The sequence below is a fragment of the Camelina sativa genome, chromosome 10 (assembly GCF_000633955.1).
Source record: "Camelina sativa cultivar DH55 chromosome 10, Cs, whole genome shotgun sequence".
Taxonomy (NCBI): Eukaryota; Viridiplantae; Streptophyta; class Magnoliopsida; order Brassicales; family Brassicaceae; genus Camelina; species Camelina sativa.
The window spans coordinates 4305123-4322083 of record NC_025694.1 but is presented as its reverse complement, the minus strand read 5'-3'; the positions used below and the strand labels follow the sequence as shown (position 1 = coordinate 4322083).

The 16961-nt window shown below is 37.5% G+C and overlaps 5 protein-coding genes and 1 long non-coding RNA gene across 8 annotated transcripts; 1 reads left to right on the top strand and 5 right to left on the bottom strand.

The window, feature by feature from the left end:
• LOC104717029 (B3 domain-containing protein REM8-like) lies at window positions 49-964 on the bottom strand. The gene is made up of 3 exons (XM_010434533.2): window positions 734-964; window positions 377-649; window positions 49-280 (listed from the first exon to the last, which is right to left on the bottom strand). The coding sequence occupies exons 1-3, from the start codon at window positions 944-946 to the stop codon at window positions 218-220; spliced, it is 549 nt and encodes a 182-aa protein (XP_010432835.2). The 5' UTR covers window positions 947-964; the 3' UTR covers window positions 49-217.
• LOC104717028 (B3 domain-containing protein REM8-like) lies at window positions 1700-4264 on the bottom strand. The gene is made up of 10 exons (XM_019230659.1): window positions 4193-4264; window positions 3832-4115; window positions 3662-3758; window positions 3207-3563; window positions 2880-3128; window positions 2473-2791; window positions 2317-2378; window positions 2078-2172; window positions 1931-2008; window positions 1700-1829 (listed from the first exon to the last, which is right to left on the bottom strand). Exons 1-10 carry the CDS (start codon window positions 4262-4264, stop codon window positions 1700-1702), a joined length of 1743 nt encoding a protein of 580 aa, XP_019086204.1.
• LOC104717027 (40S ribosomal protein S6-1) lies at window positions 4990-6673 on the bottom strand. The gene is made up of 6 exons (XM_010434530.2): window positions 6566-6673; window positions 6413-6477; window positions 6113-6170; window positions 5907-6015; window positions 5546-5818; window positions 4990-5453 (listed from the first exon to the last, which is right to left on the bottom strand). Exons 1-6 carry the CDS (start codon window positions 6569-6571, stop codon window positions 5212-5214), a joined length of 753 nt encoding a protein of 250 aa, XP_010432832.1. The 5' UTR covers window positions 6572-6673; the 3' UTR covers window positions 4990-5211.
• Window positions 7028-8482, bottom strand: LOC104717026. Of its 2 annotated transcripts, XR_756172.2 has the most exons (3): window positions 7728-8478; window positions 7475-7624; window positions 7028-7376 (listed from the first exon to the last, which is right to left on the bottom strand). It is a non-coding gene; the product is annotated as an uncharacterized LOC104717026 (long non-coding RNA). The 2 variants fall into 2 exon arrangements; XR_756171.2 differs by having other exon boundaries at window positions 7028-7624; window positions 7728-8482.
• LOC104717024 lies at window positions 8991-14715 on the top strand. The gene is made up of 18 exons (XM_010434528.2): window positions 8991-9278; window positions 9390-9617; window positions 9784-9870; window positions 9973-10062; window positions 10173-10299; window positions 10672-10772; window positions 11156-11324; window positions 11442-11563; window positions 11777-11905; window positions 11995-12096; window positions 12167-12224; window positions 12317-12392; window positions 12478-12607; window positions 12691-12848; window positions 13027-13099; window positions 13183-13374; window positions 13456-13549; window positions 13622-14715. Exons 1-18 carry the CDS (start codon window positions 9204-9206, stop codon window positions 14506-14508), a joined length of 2898 nt encoding a protein of 965 aa, XP_010432830.1. The 5' UTR covers window positions 8991-9203; the 3' UTR covers window positions 14509-14715.
• Window positions 14735-16358, bottom strand: LOC104717025 (basic leucine zipper 9). Of its 2 annotated transcripts, XM_010434529.2 has the most exons (5): window positions 15995-16357; window positions 15795-15884; window positions 15529-15700; window positions 15164-15430; window positions 14735-15090 (listed from the first exon to the last, which is right to left on the bottom strand). In XM_010434529.2, the coding sequence occupies exons 1-4, from the start codon at window positions 16089-16091 to the stop codon at window positions 15319-15321; spliced, it is 471 nt and encodes a 156-aa protein (XP_010432831.1). In that variant the 5' UTR covers window positions 16092-16357; the 3' UTR covers window positions 14735-15090; window positions 15164-15318. The 2 variants fall into 2 exon arrangements, 1 of the variants encoding a protein (XP_010432831.1); XR_002033720.1 differs by having other exon boundaries at window positions 15164-15700; window positions 15795-15885; window positions 15995-16358.

Sequence of the window (16961 nt, the reverse complement as noted above, 5' to 3'; positions counted from 1 at the left end):
CTAGTAAAAGTCTTATTTAAAGAAACCGAGGCAGTGGCCAGTGATATAGATAAGAAAAGAAACAAATAAACATTGTCGGTTGATAAACTTTATCAAATAAAAATACTAGTCCGCCCTTATGAATAAACTAACCCGTTGCATAAAAAGAGAAAAATAAAATAACTCCAACTTGAACAATTACATAGAATAAAACAGAGGTTTCAAGAAGTCTTCAGTTTCACATTTTAAGCTTGATTATTACTCGAAGATCTTGGCGTGTTCCCATTGTCTTCTCTTCTCCCTGTGCCATATTCCAAATTGTTAGAAAATTGAGTAAAAGTCAAAATCAAAACTACAAGATTGATGTAAGAATAACGTATCGGATAAGAGATCATACCCATTTAGAATCTTGTAGTTCCTGTTCCTTTGTCTCGAACTCTGTCAGAAAACGTCTGATACTAGTTAAGGTATCTACAACGCTCTCTTTCACCTTAGCCACCTGATCTTTGACAGACAAAGTTTGCGTTTGCTGTAAGTTTCCTTGATCACCACGGGATTTGTTAGATTCTCGAGATGGTTCTCCCTTGTCTGTTTCCTGTCCCCCATTTTGGATTTGAACTGGAGCTTTCTTGCGGATCCCATCCTCTGCTTCAAATGTTGGTTTCTTCATCTGAAAACAAGTCGTTATTTTGATTAATTTCAACTTAGCAAAACCTAAAACGTGGATCGCAAGCCATTCGACGTTCTGACTGACCTTGGAGCAGAACTTGAGAAAAGGACTTGTCCCTCCTCTGATCAACTCCAAAGTCATTGACTCCCCTGCGCCTACTTCATTTGCGGCACAAAAACTTTTCCAATCATGACGACCATAAATAGTCATCGCTCCTCTACTATCAACTTTAAGCTTCATCAGCCACTCAACTTTGTCTTTGTCCACCAGAATTATATTCCTCGACATGTTGAGCATATTGACTCTACTAAAACATTTCCCTAGATACTGCAGAAGATTCCAAAAATTTTTTTAAAAAAGAATGCGTTGAATAAACCTGAGATAGAGGTTCCTAAAAACTCACCTGTTTACCATTCTCAAGGCTGTATTTTGTAGGAGTTAACGTCACAAACCAGTACGAACTACATTTGCTGAATGGTAAATAAAAAGTGGTCCAGTCCGTAGACGAATTTGTCCGTTCCAACCGCTACAACCATTCACACCCTTAATGTAACAAAAATACAAAAGAGATTATTGTCACTGCACTATATAGTGGTATATATAAACCTTTCGATAAATCAATTGAAAAGACAATTTTCTTTCTAATTAGGAAATTTTATAGATTAAATATATTTCCTTTATTTCTAAAATATTAAATTTAAAAAGTAACTAATGAGTTGTAACATCACAATTTATGTACACTGTTGTCTGTCACACCAAACTGTTTCCTATAACTATAAACCAATACTCCTTCACTCTTTCTGATTATATTTCCAATGCATTATTTTATATTTCCAATGCATGTTTTACGTTAGATTTCATAGTTTTACCTTTAATTAAATTAACTCATTAAATACTTATTAAATAAAGGCATATATATATATTAATATTTTCTTAATTTGTGTGAAAGTCTAACTCCATCTAACACTTTCCCGGGAAGCAACTCACTGGCTTTGTTTCTCACTGTTTATTTTGCAGGACTAGCGGCGGCGTGGGCTCACTTCGACATCATCATCCTCTTCCTTGAACCGGGACTCTCGTTGCTGATGATGGAATCTTTCTTATTAGTTCCACATAGTACTCCTTAACCGTTGATTCTATTGTTTCCAACAACCGATCACCGTACTCTTTTACTTTGGCCCTGGAAGAATGTTTTAAGATACAAACCATAATCAAACACTCTTTGGATTTTTCGTTTGAAAGTACAGGTTCTGAAAGCAAAAAAAGTACTTAGTTACTTACTCCCCAAGGCCACTGATTCCTAGGAGTTCCTCTTTGGTTCTCGGAATTTGTCTGCTTATCTGCAGAAGCGTTGAATTCCTGCCACCACAAACAGATTTAAGTACAAAACTTGGAAGATGACAAGTGTAATGGCGTTTTCGGACTTACATAAATATATGATATGCCATGACACCATCAGGGGCTTCTTTGACAAGATCTGAACGAAGCTTCCTCAAGGCTATAAATATGTTGTTGGAAAGATTCTAGAAAGAAATATCAACGAACCAACATCAGCTATTTAGAATGGTTGATTAATGCCAACAAGAAAAGAAGAGAATGAACTACTAGAAAGTGATGTACCAAATCTTTTGGAGGACCATATTCTGTTGGAAGTACTGGAAGAGTACTTTGCTTCTCAGATGTTGGCGGACCTTTAACAATGTTTTATTCCCATTATCTTCTCCTTTCTCTGTGCCATCATAAAAAATTGTTAGGAAACTGAGTAGAGACAAAATTAACAGTAAAATTGCTCTTAAAACATATCAAACTAGAAATCATCATACCTAGGTTGTTGATTTCCTGCAATGAGATTTCTAGCTTCTGTTCCGTTGTCTCGAGTTCTGCCATAAATCTTTTTACACTAGTTAAAGCATCAACAACGCTCTGTTTCACCTTAGCCACCTGATTTGAGACAGAGCAAGCTTGCGTATGCTGCAAGTTTTCTTGATTACCACAGGATTTGTGAGATGCTCGAGAGGGTTCTCCTAATTCCTCAGCTGTCTTCTCTCTCATCTCAACTTTCGGTTCAGTCTCCTGGCTCCATCTTTGGACTCTAGCTCTCTTGTGTTCCCGAGCCTCGGCTTCAAATGGTGGTTGTTCCATCTGTTAACAAGTCGTACGTTATTTGATTAACTTCAACTTAGTAAAACCTAAAGCGTGGAATGCAAGCTACTTAGACGTTCTTACTGACCTTGGAGCTGAACTTAAGCAAAGGAGTTACACCTCCTCGGATCAACTCCAAAGTTAGAGACTCCCCTGCACCTATTTCATTGGCGGCACAGAAACTTTTCCAACCATTATTGCCACTAATAATATACATCAAACCAGTACTTTTGTCAACCTTAAGGTTCATTGGCCATTCAGATCTGTTTTTGTCCACCAGAATTATCTTCCCCGGATTGATGTGTCCGTTCTCTCTCGTGAAACGTACCGGTAGATGCTGCAACATATTCAGAATTAAGAGAAAAAAGAAAGCAATGCATTGAAAAGACCCAAGATTAAGGTTTCCAAAAGTAACCTGTTTACCAATGTGAAGGCTGTTTCGTGTAAGAGTTAACTTCACAAACCGCTTTCCTACAGTTTCGCCATCGATGCAACCTTCCGCGGACTGGACTGTCCTCTCTGACATTGTACGGCTGCAGAGCTTAAACACAGGCGTTTCCGCTGTGTTTGGGAGCAGTCTAAATGTGCAAAAATCTCCAACTTCTAGTTTATTTGCATTGCAAAAACTTGTCCAACCTCGAACAATGGAAAGCCTACAACCACCCCAGCTCTTTACTACTGATTCCCATGACTTCCCTTCTTCGTTCATCAAAACTATCTCTTGCCTTTCTTTGCCTAAACCGTTTCGCTTTGCGAAATTTATGGGGACACACTGCATCAGTCATCAAATTCCATTGGGGGATTAAAGTTAAAATCATGAAAATGAAACATAAAAATAAGCACAACACAGAAACCACTAATCTTGCTAACCACTGTATCTCTTGATAGGTTTGATTCTGTCACAGATAGGCTAAAACAATTGAGATCAGAATCTGTTTTCACATTCTCCTTAACTTGCTTCTCAGATCTCGAAGACATGTCTGAATAAGAGAATGAAACGTTTCAAAAATAGAAAAGAGTCGCGATAAATGCAAATGCACATTTGAACCATACCAGTCTCGTTACTCTCTTGTGCGTATTGAATCTCACAGCAACTAGATCCTAAAGCAGTGACATGGAACATCATGTCTCCTTCGTGTCTAAATACGACGAAGTCACCAACTCGAAGGTCATGCGCCTCGACGAACTCTTTCCAACCTTTGGTGAGTCTATGGCCTTCCATCTTCACTTTCCATGTTTTCTCTGACGCATCTGATACCAAATTTACACTTCTTCCCTCGTGTTTCCCGACGGTATGCTCGGAGAAGAACTTGATAGGAATGTTCTGCAGCAGAGAAACAGAACACTGAGACTAAATGTTCATAAAGATTGGGAGATATATAGAAATAAAGATAGCTTTACCAGGTGGTTCTGGATACCGGGAATAAGAGGCTGGAAGAAGTGTGATTTTGTTGGAGACATCGCATTTGCCATTTCCAATCACTTCAACAAACCCGAAAGAGAAATTGTTAGTCTATCTCTTCAGACCTTTTCCCCTTCTCTTCTTTTGCGTTTCCTTTTCTATTTCATTTCACTTCTTCTGGTTGACAATAAATGAACTGAGAAGACTTTAAATATCTTCCAAGTTTCAAGATACAAAGATAGTAAAGCCTAACTAAATACAATTTCAATCGCTTTTTATACTTTCAAAGTCGTAAAATCTGATAATTAAGCAAAAAGGTGTGTGCTGTGCGACGTAAGTAAATTTCTTTCCGGATAGTTTAAAAAGATAAAGAAAAAAAAAAATTGGGGTGAGAGAGGCTCGAACTCTCGACCTCAGGATCACTCAGTAGCTATGAGACCTACGCGCTAGCCAACTGCGCCACCACCCCTTTGATGCTTTCTAAGTGTATTTATTTTATATAACTGACAATTTCTCTTTAAGCTCTTGAACATGAATGAATCATCATCGAAGTTCTCTGTTAAAGGGAAAGCTTGAGTTACAAACCCAGACAATGAATAGCAATACAGCTACGACACTCCAACGAGCTCTCCATAAACTGTGCTTGCATTCTCTTTATGCTCCATTAATTCCATTGTAAGACAAAGTGTTGCACATTCTCATCGCCGATTCTTGTGTTTAGCATTATGTCTAATAGATAGAGTACATGTTTATACTTTTATAGACTCATCAGGTATTTAAACTGATCAAATTTGAATGAGTTTTAAATTTAGTAACGCCTTGATCAAAAACAGGTAAAGGGAAACAACAACAAATTTGCGTTTAAAATGGTCTTCAACTAAAAGCATAAAATCAAGAAACACAAGCCCAAAGTGATGGAACAACAGTATGAACTCGAACTAACTTTTAGATTGCCAAGAAGAAAAAAAAAGAGAACAAAACTAGAAATGTGACATGTTTGATTTGATTCTCAAGCTTTTTAAGCAGTAACAGAGGGCTTGGCGGCAGCAGAAGAAAGTCTAGACCTCTTCTTTGCCAAACTCTCACTTCTCCTGTCACGCTGTTCCTTCAACCTTGAGGCAAGAAGCTTCTGGTACTCAGCAGCATCAGAATTAGCCTTGGCAATCTTCTTCTTCTTGTCAGCGATTCTGGCTCTCTTCCTCTGAAGAGTCAACGGAGTCACAAGCCTCTGGATCTTAGGGGCTTTGCTCACTTCCTTACCTGTCAAAAACAAAAAAAAACAAACAAATTTTCAGAGACCATTTTTTATCAAGTCTGTTTGAGATTGATTACGAGTGTGTTTTGTCTCTCACCCTTCTTGTTAGTGAACTTGCGGCGGTAAGTGTTGACGTAGGTCCTCACATCATCTTCCTTCTTGAGGTTAAACAATTTACGGATCTTTGAGGCTCTCTTTGGTCCCCTCATCCTTGGCTTCTCGGTATCAGTAAGCCCAGGAAGATCATTGTCACCTTTCTTCACAATGACAAGGTTAAGAACAGAGAGGTCAGGGCTCACAATGCAACCACGAACAGACTTCCTTCTCCTCTCACCAGTCCTCCTTCCATGCCCTCTGAAGCAAGGGGTTCCTACCAAGCCATTACAAAACAATGTAAATCCAAATCCACCCAAACACAACATAGATGTGTACAAGAAGCTGCAAGTTGGACAAATTACCTCGGTGAAGCAAAAGACGAACACGTCCTGGAGTCAAAACTCCCTGCTTCATTGGGAAACCTTGCTTGTCGCAACCACCCATGATCTTGAAGACGTAACCCTTGAACTCCTGCAATAACATTTCATAAAACCACAATTTCCATCATCTGTAACGATAAAAAAAATACAATCAAGAGATCAAATTAAGATAGATGAAATCTACGCACCTCGCCTAACGCATCTCCACTGACTTCTTGAGAGAGTCTCTTGTCGAAAAACGCACGTCTGCATCAACATAAGCCAAGATCAATACTATATACTATAATCTAGATATGTCTTTGAGCAGATACAAAGCTTAACTCGAAGACCACGAAAATTTATAGAGCAATTCGCTACATTTTTATGTATCCTAGGAGCTACCAATTTCACAGTGATATATACAAACATTGACCAACAGATCCAGAGAACCTATCACGAAATCTACAAAAATGAGTCAAATATGCAGAAGAGAAGAGCAAAAAACTTACAGTTTCTGGTCATCGTCGATCTCGAGCTTCTTCTGGCAACCAGTGGTTGGATTTGCAATGTTGAACTAAAACACAGAAACATAAAAAAAGGATAAGCAAACGAGAGACGATAAACGAAGTAGGAAAATGGAGGCTCTGTTCGCCGTCACATACCTTCATCTTCTCAGGCGCTTAGGGTTTCTGAGCAAGCGAGAGTAGCAAATTTATACGGACAAGTACGGTTTATTTGGTTTATTTTTATGGGCCGTTTCCCCACTTATGGGCCGTTTGGCCCATTTATCTCTTTTTTTTTTCCTTTTAGTTTGATGAAATACTTTCTCTGTCTTACCGTGTAAGAGTATTTTTTTTTTACTTACATAATTTTGAATTCAAAGTATTGTATTGTTGACANAAAAAAAAAAAAAAAAAAAAAATGTAAAACAAAAATTTAATATTTTGCATTGCTAGGATAAGTCTAAAAAAATTAAGATTAACTTAATATATTCAAAACATAGACCTAAGAAAAAAATGTGTAAACTCAATTTTGTTTTGGTTTTGAATATTTTATCTTATTAGTCCGCCCTAATAATAGAATTTTGTAGCTAAAAAGTGTGAACAAAAAAAAGAAGAAAAATAAATAGAACTTTTATAAATTGTATGATTGATTAATTAATCCGTTACATCCGAACGAAAGAGAGGAAAATATAAATATAACTACATATTGAACAAAAATTCTTCCACTGAAGTAAGAAGTTCAATACATTGAAATTGCATACTTATGTTACGTACAATTACCTAAAACACGCTTATAAGTTGTTGCGAACGAGGCTCGCTTCATGAGGAAGCATGCTCAAGCTTTAGAGATAAAAGAAAATAACCTACAATACCTCTATTAGTACTTACTACTAATGTTTGAGTAAACTATCACGTCATGTAGACCAAACCAGTAAACATATAACTCCATTATTGATGGATTGATTACATACTACAAGTGAAACAGAAAAGAGGAAACAACATTGTTCATCAAAACATGTGAAGAATCATGATCCGCATATATATATAATTCTGAAAAGACACAGATACCTGCAGGTTACTGGCACGACGCATAAGCCAAAGACATAACTTGTAGCTTCAGATCTTAGAGAGCATCAAGGCAAGATGGTAATCTGAGACCTCGATTTCGTTGTATGTACCCAAAGAAGAAGCCAACCTCGCAGCCAATGGATGCTTACACTTGCCACAAGAACCAGTAGAATTACACAAAGTCAGTAACAGTAGATACAAACTCTAAACGTAAAAGGAATCATCTAAATAAATAAATAAAAAAGAGTCATACACATAGTTGCTCTCCTCTGCTGACAACATCATAGAAGAAAGAATAACATCCTCAGTAATCTCCTGGGAAGAAGAGATACTCTTCTCTCTTCTGAGATTCTCCCACAACCTTACAAACAAACAAACCAATCTTGTTAGATGATCAAATCTTTTGACTTCTTTTATAACCAGTGGGATGTGTGATTGATGGTGAATATTTTATCTTATTAGTCCGTCCTTATAATAGAATTTTGTAGCTAAAAAGTGTGAACAAAAAAAAAGAAAAAAAAGAAATAGTACTTTAATAAATTGTATGATTGATTAATTAATCCGTTACATCCGAAAGAAAGAGAGGAAAATATAAATATAACTACATATATTGAACAGAAATTCTTCTAAACCCAAACTACTGCATGCATGAGATTGTAGAGAGAAGAGCTATTGCATGAGATTGTAGAGAAAGCGTTGGAAGATTTGTCTAAGAGTGAGCATTGGTGGTCATCATCATTATCGAGACATGTGAGATGTGTAGAAGAGTCTAGTTTGAGGTTAAAAGTTCGCGTTGGGGTTCCGATGGTGATCTCAGCGTAAAGAGTTGATTCGAAAGGTAAAAAAAAGCCGTTTGGTTGATCGTTCGAGAGATCATCATCAAGGCTTGAGCAATGAGTTAATACAATGAAGAGGAGAAGAAGAAAAAAAATAAAGAGTGAAATTGATGAAACCATGTTTGTTTTGGTCTTGTATGGGGTTAATGCTCCCAAAACTTTCTAAGTTGGTACTATAGTATATATTATCTGTGAATTATTAAGAGTCTCCGAGAGAGTTTCCCTACAACCTAGATATTATTATATGCAAATTATATAAATTAATTATCTTAAGTTATCATGAAACTAATCATTTTCTAATCAGTGCATCACCTCGCATGAAATTGAAATAATGTTTTTTTTTGGTAGCTTTTAAAAATATTAAAATTCTCGAAAATCATAAATCATGCAGTTGTAGAGGCACATATATTAGGTAGGTTTATAAATGTAGGTGGGGTGGGTTGGTTACAAATCGCATCTACCGTGATGGAGGCACATATATTAGGTGACGTGGCCCATTTAGGATCATAAGAATTTGGGCTTCTGGGCGTAAAAGCCCAATAAATGCGTGAATTAGATGCGTGGGTCTCACAAGAATCTACGGTATAGATTCATACTTCATTGCTTCGCGGGGGTTTTGTTTTTTGTTTTCGTTTCATTACACAAAACAAAACGCAGGACGCGTTTTTTCTTCTTCTTCTTCGTGTAGATCTTTCTTTGTCTTTCTTCTATAAATATCTTATACGTTGAGCTCTCTCTCTCACCTAAAAAAGCTTTGAGCTTTTTCTTTACCGAAGAAAAAAAGATTATTCAAAACGTAGAAACGGTGGTGGTCACTAGTGTTGGATTGTATCGTTTCGTTTTTTGTTAGACTCTCAGCAAGTTTTAAGAGACTCTTTCATAAATTTGCAACAATGGGTTGGGGAAACATTTATAGGAGACGTGTGAAAGTCTTCTTAGTAGCTATACTCATTTACCTCGATTACAAGGTAAAGCTTTTGAATTCTCTTATTCTGTTTTGTGTTCTTGTAGTGCTTTTTTTTTTTAAAAAAGGTTAAAGTTACAGTTTTTTTTTTTTGTATTTGGATTTGTGAGTGAAGGGTGTTGAGTTAAAGGAGAAGTGGATTAAGAACTCCAAAGTTCCTGCTTTATGGGAAAAAGCTCATGATCGTAATGCTAAGCGGGTTTTGAATTTGCTTGTGGAATTGGAAGGACTTTGGGTGAAAATTGGACAGTATCTATCTACTCGTGCTGATGTTTTACCTCAGGGTTATATATCTATTCTCAGGCAGTTGCAGGACTCCCTACCTCCTCGTCCGTTGCACGAGGTTGTGATTCTTCTACTTTTATTTTAGCACTGGAGGATATACAGAGAAAAGCAAAAGTTTTTTTGTTTGTGATATTATGTCAATGTAGTATGATTTTGAAGTTGTCTATTATGTGAGTGCTCGTTCTTCATAATACTAAGCTCTATATGTACCTTCTTTCTCTCAGGTTTGTCGAACTATTGAAAGAGAACTAGGGCATTCCATGAATGTTCTGTTCACCGATTTTGCTGAGGAGCCTTTGGCAACTGCTTCGGTAAAATTCTGAGATCTGTTAATAGAAGCAAAATGCTTCTAAGCTACTAAATGGCTAGAAACTCGTATGCTTTTGTTTTATAGTGAGCTCTCTGTTTTGTAGATAGCACAGGTTCATCGTGCAACTCTAGCTAATGGCCAGGATGTGGTTGTTAAAGTACAGCATGATGGCATTAGAGCTATTATTTTGGAGGTATGGTCTTAGTTTGTTTTGAAGCCTTTGAGATGAACGGTGGGAGCTATAGCTACTAGATGACTGTTGACACTCCTTTTAACTTCTCTTCTCTTTTCAATTTTTAACAGGACTTAAAAAATGCTAAGTCCATTGTTGACTGGATTGCGTGGGCAGAACCACAGTACGACTTTCACCCCATGATAGATGAATGGTGCAAGGAAACTCCAAGAGAACTAGACTTCAATATCGAAGCCGGTATGCTTCACTTGCATAAATAATGAATACTTTTAATTTTTTATCCTATGAGAAAACTATAATTGCATCAAAGCTTGTGATTGCCATCCATGATCATGTTCTTGGGATGTGGTTGTGGTTAATCGATATTCATCTCTGTTACTTGTGTTGGCAAATATAAAGTTTATAATTATGCATGTGTTACCATTCTAATCACATGTTCATTTTATAATTCTCAAACATGGCTATGATCGATATAACATGGTAAAATAGGCAATTAATATTCTGTGTCTTTCATCTCCTTTCGTAGTTTCAGCATTTTTCAATGCTTACGCGTCACTCTGAACTGCATTTCCTGAGTTTTCCCCATTTTCGTTTTGTTTCTCTATGTAGAAAATACTCGAGCCGTATCCAGGAATCTCGGGTGCAAGAAGACAAATGATGAAGTTGGAAGTGACAATCGGGTTGATGTCTTAATTCCAGATATAATTAAGGTTCTTATTATCTCTTGTGCTCTCGTCCTACTCTAAAAAGCATACATACATACAAAAAGTCATGTACAGTTTTTTAGTCTAGGATGCATACATCAAAATGACCTTAGTGAAAATCGAAAAAGACATCCAAATACTAAAAGCTGATGGTAATTGATCTGTATCATGGTATCTCTGATGCTGCATGATGTCTATATTTGCTGTTGCTTAGAAAATGCGTTAGGATAATTAGTGGACCAATGTAGCTAATGTGTAACACAGATTGTCCCAGATATTCAGCGTACTGAGCATTAGATTTGATGAATTAAGAAGCTGAAAGCTGTTCGTTCCTTTCTCGAATTCCTGCTACTTGTGTCTTACACCTCTTCTGTTGCTCTAAATGGCAGTCTTCTGAGAGTGTACTCATTCTTGAGTACATGGATGGAATTCGTTTGAACGATGTGGAAGCTCTGGATGCTTTTGGTGTAGATAAACAAAAGATCGTTGAAGAGATCACTCGTGCATATGCCCATCAGATATATGTTGATGGATTTTTCAATGGCGACCCTCATCCAGGTATGGTCCTCATGATTTTTTTTTTTGGACTTCGCCAATTGTTTTCTGTCTTGTAACACCAAGTTTGCTTAGACAGGTCTTCGTCTGATAGAATAATATCTATACTATGTTTTGCAGGAAATTTTCTTGTTAGTAAAGAACCACCACACCGTCCTATATTACTTGATTTTGGGCTTACAAAGAAAATCTCACACTCCTTTAAACAAGCCTTAGCCAAAATGTTTCTAGCATCAGCAGAGGTTTGTGAAAGATCTCTCTTTTCTACCTGTCTGTCTTACCCAACCCATTAGTTTGATCATTTTGTAGGGTGTTAAGAGTGATGAGTTTGTTCGTTAACAGAATTTAAAATGTTTTAAAATTTAAACAGTTGAACAAACTGCAAAATAAAGAAAAAGAAAGAAAAAAACACTGAGCCAACTGCACTCTGGTCATGTGAATATTTTTTGTCACAGGGAGATCAAGTGGCGCTTTTGTCTGCCTTATCAGAAATGGGACTGAAGCTGCGGTTAGATCTGCCAGATCAGGCAATGGGTGTGACAAGTCTCCTCTTTCAATCTTCAACTCCTTCAAACGAAGCTCTGGTAAGTAAATTTACTTCTTTCTTCCATAACCTTGCTTTCTCTGTTGGGGTAACTAGCGAATCCGCTCTTACAGATTCCTCTCTTACTAGAAAACGCTAAAAACAACCCTGAACGATCAAAGAACGCAAAGTATGAAAGTTATACGGGAGAGGATGCAGCTCAGCCAGAAAGAAGTTAAACGCTTCAATCCGGTAAGCATTAATTTCTTTCAAGTATATGCCTTAGTGACCATTGATATCTAAATGAACACATTTGATACAGATAGATGCATTTCCTGGTGATATTATTATTTTTGGAAGGGTCATTAATTTACTCAGAGGTATGATGTGTGAATCATACTACTTTACCTCATTACATCAAGGGTTGGATTAATTATATTTATTTACTTATTTATTTTTTTCGGCTATTTAGGACTTTCATCCACTATGAATATTCGGATCGTTTATCTGGACATCATGAGACCATTTGCCGAATCTGTTCTGTTGGGGTAAGCCCCCTTGGAATTTTGCAGTTCATTATATCATTTCCTTGTAAGATAGATACCTCGTACGATGATATATGTGATTTTGCAGGAGTATCAGTCGAGGACCCACTTTAGATGCTCACTGGATACATGACTCGCCAATCCATTCTGATGTAGAGGTCAAACTGAGGAGGCTGCTCACTGAACTTGGGAGTATCCAGAAAATTCTTGGAATTCAGGTGAGCTACGCTCTTTTACTGTCGGTTTGTAAGAGGCTTCCTTTTCATTTTACCTTTGGTTTAACTCACCCATGATTGTTTAGGTATGTGCATATAAAGATGGGAAAGTCATTATTGACACTGCTGCTGGAGTGCTTGGAAGATATGACCCACGTCCAGTTCAACCCGACAGTTTATTTCCTGTTTTCTCTGTGACAAAGGGTGTCACTGCCGGAATGATACATTGGCTTGTCGACAAAAGGTGAGTAACAACAACAACATAAGCTTTCAAACCTTTTCATGTATTTATTTTACACACCCTGACAATCCGAATCGGCTACAAGTCTTACATATTGGTCTAATTGTTAATTGCATGATCACACGTTTGCAGAACTCATGCTTAGTCATATTTTAGTAATGTTTAGTATTTAATGATACAGAAAACTCCAGCTCGACCAGACTGTTGCAAATATTTGGCCAGGATTTGGATCAAATGGAAAAGATACCATTAAGGTATAAGGAGCTACACTGTCACATGCAATCTATTGTGAGATATTGCTTTTCATTTTAATACCTCGCTCGGTTTTGTGTTTCAGGTCCATCATGTGCTTAACCATACATCTGGGATGCACAGTGCCTTTGACCCTGTAGGAGAAAATCCTCTGCTTATTTGTGACTGGGATGAATGTTTGAAACGTATTGCTAATTCGTCACCTGAAACAGAGCCTGGCACCCAGCAGTTTTATCACTATCTCACGTTTGGATGGCTATGTGGTGGAATCCTCGAGGTAAACTAATCAGATCATTCATTGTTTAAGCATAAAACTTATGTTGTTGATTTCAATCTTGTTTTCACCAATCTTGAACAGTATGCCTCTGGAAAGAAATTCCAGGAGATCCTGGAAGAGGCCATTATTAAACCCCTAAAGATTGATGGAGAACTGTACATTGGAATCCCCCCAGGTAGAAATAGTAACAGATATTGAATTACGTTCCAATTACTAAGAATTATCTAACATCTTGATCTTATTATAGGTGTTGAATCTAGGCTTGCCACTTTGACGTTGGACACCGATGAACTGAGCAAGCTTTCGTCCCTTGCCAGTCAGCCTGAGCTTCCTTCCACATTTCAGCCTGACAAGATCTTACAACTGGCAACCAGCTTGCCAGTCTTATTTAACACTTTGAATGTGCGCAGAGCCATAATTCCTGCGGCTAATGGACATTCTTCTGCTCGAGCACTTGCACGGTACTATGCAACCCTAGCAGATGGTGGCCTAGTGCCACCTCCACATTCCTCTCTATCCCAGCCACCACTAGGTAGCCACACCCATGTTCCGAAATTCACATGGCTGAAAGACACAAGAAAAAAGAGAAAGGGTAAGGAGATGGCAGCTACAGAAAAGCTTAAACCAAAAGATCATCAAGAGAGGAGGCTGTATGATGAGAAGCAGTTTATGAGTGCTAGTAGCAGCAGAGAGTCAAATACAGAAAGTTTAGCCAGGCTAGTTGATACTAGTAGTTCTGCTGGCGAAACTGAGATCAGTAGAGATGATCATCAAGATGATATTCACAATATGTTTAGCAACCCGAGGATCCATGATGCTTTCATGGGTAGTGGAGATTACAGTAACTTCGTGGTACCTGATGGGAAGTTTGGGCTTGGTTTTAAGCGCGTCATTTCACAAGATGGGTCTCTGGTTGGCTTTGGACATTCGGATATGGGAGGATCAACAGGCTTTTGTGACATCAAAAACAGATTTTCCATTGCAGTTACACTAAACAAGATGTCTATGGGAGGTGTTACGGCTAATATTATGCAACTGGTTTGCTCAGAGTTATATATTCCCTTGCCTAAGGACTTCTCCCTTTCAAGTGCTATCGGTCCAGATTCAGAGATGGCTACGCCTCTAATCAACTAAGGTTGGATTTCTACATAAGGTTTGCCTGCTTAAGTTTCAACATACATAGCGGTCTCCTTAAATAGCTAATAGACATTGCTGGAAAGTAAAGTATAATGATCAGTGTCTTTGTTTGTTTGTCTGTATACTCAAGGAAATAATTCGAGCAATTCCCTTGTGAGAATGTAATGTATCCCCTATACTATTCGCAGTATTTCGAGCAATAAAGTATATGTTACACACAAACTTGAAATAGTTTTTTTTTTTTCCATTCTTCCAAGTTAAGGTTCCTGGAACTGTTAACGAAACTAGAGTTCATTTAACGAACACTTTGGCTTTAATTAGCTGAGTGATCATTACATGTTGTGAAGAAAGAGAGTCATGGCCAGATGTCTGAGACACAGCTAACAGCTTCACTGGATACATTACCAAGTCCAGGGCTTGAGGTCTGCCCAGAAAGTGTCATTCCAGGGAACAAAGATTGGTCACTGTGGACTGCAGGCTGTTGATGGAGTGTGGTGGTGGACTTAGATAGGTTTGTAAAAGTTGATTCAAGCTGCTAGTGAGGGAACCTCCAACTACCAAATCTTCTGCTAGTTTCACCTGTAAGTTACTTAAATTAGCGCAACCCAATTTTTACTTTTCACAAATTGAGAGAGCAAGTGATCGATGATACCTTGACTCTCAGAGTTTCAACATCTGATTTGAGAACTCTGTTATTTGTTCCAGCGCTTGCGTCTATGAGCTGCTTGTACAGTGTCGAGTTCTCTCCTTTCAAAGAATCAAACCTTGACAAAAACACGACGTCACCATCAAAACATTACTCCTGAATCAAATCCTCAAACCAGCTATTTGTGTTAACCTTCCCTGAGATTCATGATCTACCAAGTACTCTTGCTTCCTTCTCCTCGACCGCCTTGCTGATTCCCTGTTTGAATACATCCTGAGTTCACATCACAAAAAAAAAAGAAGAGTGGTCACCTTCTATGTGTCTTTTCCTATCTCTCAGTGTTTTACAAATTTTCACAGTATCCAATACACCTTCTAATACGTTTTAGATCATTAGGAACATTTGTCATTTCAGATTGACCAGCTTCTGTCTCTGCATCTTCTTCATCAGAGTGATCATGAGAAGATGCACTCGTGGTTCTCCGAGCTCCTCCTCTTGCCTCAGGTTTATTGGCTGACACTGGACTATCAGCTGACAGATTCTCTTTCCAGATAAGAGCAATACAAGTGAACATTAATACTAATTACAACAACACCTTGTTGTTACATGGAGTCAAATCAAAGAGACATGCACATACCGCAGATTGAGGACTGTGCATCGCGAAAACATCCAGTCGGAATCAAGCCCTCAGACCACAAAAGACTATCTCTTAACTCACTGGTGTAATCCTGCAACCAAAGAACCAAGAATCTTACAACAATCTCTGGATCTTGATCTAGACACAAGCAACAACCATACGAACAGGAGAGGCAACAGAAGGAAAAAACCAAAGACTACCCCGATTGGTGAGATCGAAAGAAGGGTCTAGAGGGCTTGTGTCAAGAATAGATTCTTGTCTGGATAAAGCAGAAGAAGCACTTCTCTTCATACCCATGTCTTTGTCTGTGTGACCATCCACTTTTCTTTTTTCGGTATGCGAACACACAAGAAGAAGAGAATTGGTGGGAAAAGAGGGGAGGGGGCAGAGTAAGTTATGACAGACATCTTCTTTATATAACCGTCTCTTCTTTACTAAAGTTGTAAAAAGCTTCTTAATGGCTAAGCAAAATTGAATTTGCTTTGTCAATGCAATGTCTTCATTTTCAACTTTTTTTCTTTAATGACAACAGATAACAAAGAGAACTGAAAAGCAAAGCTAGAGAGAGACAGAGAGATCTTAGGCTCTGTATTTTTCTCCCTTAGCTTCTTTATATATGTCAAATAGTTTTATTTTTATAAAAGATTATGCTACCAATTATATGATAGTGATAACCTTTAACCAGCTAGAGGTGACTATATATCTAAGGTTAGTCAGAGACTCTTTCAATATATCAAACCTTGTGTTTTTATGATTTTATAGGCATATAAAGAGATTATATTCATAAAAAAGGTCCTAAAATATTTAGGAAAAAAAAAACTTAATAATTTTTCTGGTCACACTAAGAACACAATATGCTTCTCCCTTCTTTGTTTTCTCTTACTTTTATCGTCGTCATATGCTTTTGGAAAGCAGATCTAAAGACGTTTCTTTTTTCCAGCACCAGAAATGCTTTTTTNTTTTTTTTCTCTCTAATGTTATTTTAGCTTTTGTGCGTAAAACCAACTTTTCTTTCTTTTGATCTGCACTACTTCCTTAAAAAAGTTACAATATTTCACAGCAAAAGACACAAACTAGGAAATGATGTGTCTTTATAAAATCAAAAGTTATTTAGATCCGAATTTAGAATCCAAAAGCATTTTAGAAAAGCTTTTTCTATATATATAT

Bases quoted from the DNA above. Each gene is read 5' to 3' on its own strand.
- LOC104717024 (XM_010434528.2), top strand. From the start codon at position 9,204: ATGGGTTGGGGAAACATTTATAGGAGACGTGTGAAAGTCTTCTTAGTA. The intron at 11,325-11,441 runs GTATGGTCCTCA...TATGTTTTGCAG, and splicing joins CAATGGCGACCCTCATCCAG to GAAATTTTCTTGTTAGTAAA. The intron at 12,393-12,477 runs GTAAGCCCCCTT...GTGATTTTGCAG, and splicing joins GCCGAATCTGTTCTGTTGGG to GAGTATCAGTCGAGGACCCA.
- LOC104717027 (XM_010434530.2), bottom strand. The intron at 6,171-6,412 runs GTAAGTTTTTTG...ATGTTGATGCAG, and splicing joins ATCGACGATGACCAGAAACT to ACGTGCGTTTTTCGACAAGA. The intron at 6,016-6,112 runs GTGCGTAGATTT...ATGTTATTGCAG, and splicing joins GTGGAGATGCGTTAGGCGAG to GAGTTCAAGGGTTACGTCTT.
- LOC104717029 (XM_010434533.2), bottom strand. From the start codon at position 946: ATGCTCAACATGTCGAGGAATATAATTCTGGTGGACAAAGACAAAGTT. The intron at 650-733 runs GTCAGTCAGAAC...ACTTGTTTTCAG, and splicing joins TTCTCAAGTTCTGCTCCAAG to ATGAAGAAACCAACATTTGA. The intron at 281-376 runs GTATGATCTCTT...AATATGGCACAG, and splicing joins AACTACAAGATTCTAAATGG to GGAGAAGAGAAGACAATGGG.
- LOC104717025 (XM_010434529.2), bottom strand. From the start codon at position 16,091: ATGGGTATGAAGAGAAGTGCTTCTTCTGCTTTATCCAGACAAGAATCT. The intron at 15,701-15,794 runs GTATGTGCATGT...TTATCTGGAAAG, and splicing joins TGCACAGTCCTCAATCTGCG to AGAATCTGTCAGCTGATAGT. The intron at 15,431-15,528 runs GTGTATTGGATA...ATGTGAACTCAG, and splicing joins GATCTAAAACGTATTAGAAG to GATGTATTCAAACAGGGAAT.
- LOC104717028 (XM_019230659.1), bottom strand. From the start codon at position 4,264: ATGGCAAATGCGATGTCTCCAACAAAATCACACTTCTTCCAGCCTCTT. The intron at 4,116-4,192 runs GTAAAGCTATCT...TCTCTGCTGCAG, and splicing joins CCGGTATCCAGAACCACCTG to AACATTCCTATCAAGTTCTT. The intron at 2,009-2,077 runs GTAAGTCCGAAA...TTGTGGTGGCAG, and splicing joins ATGGCATATCATATATTTAT to GAATTCAACGCTTCTGCAGA.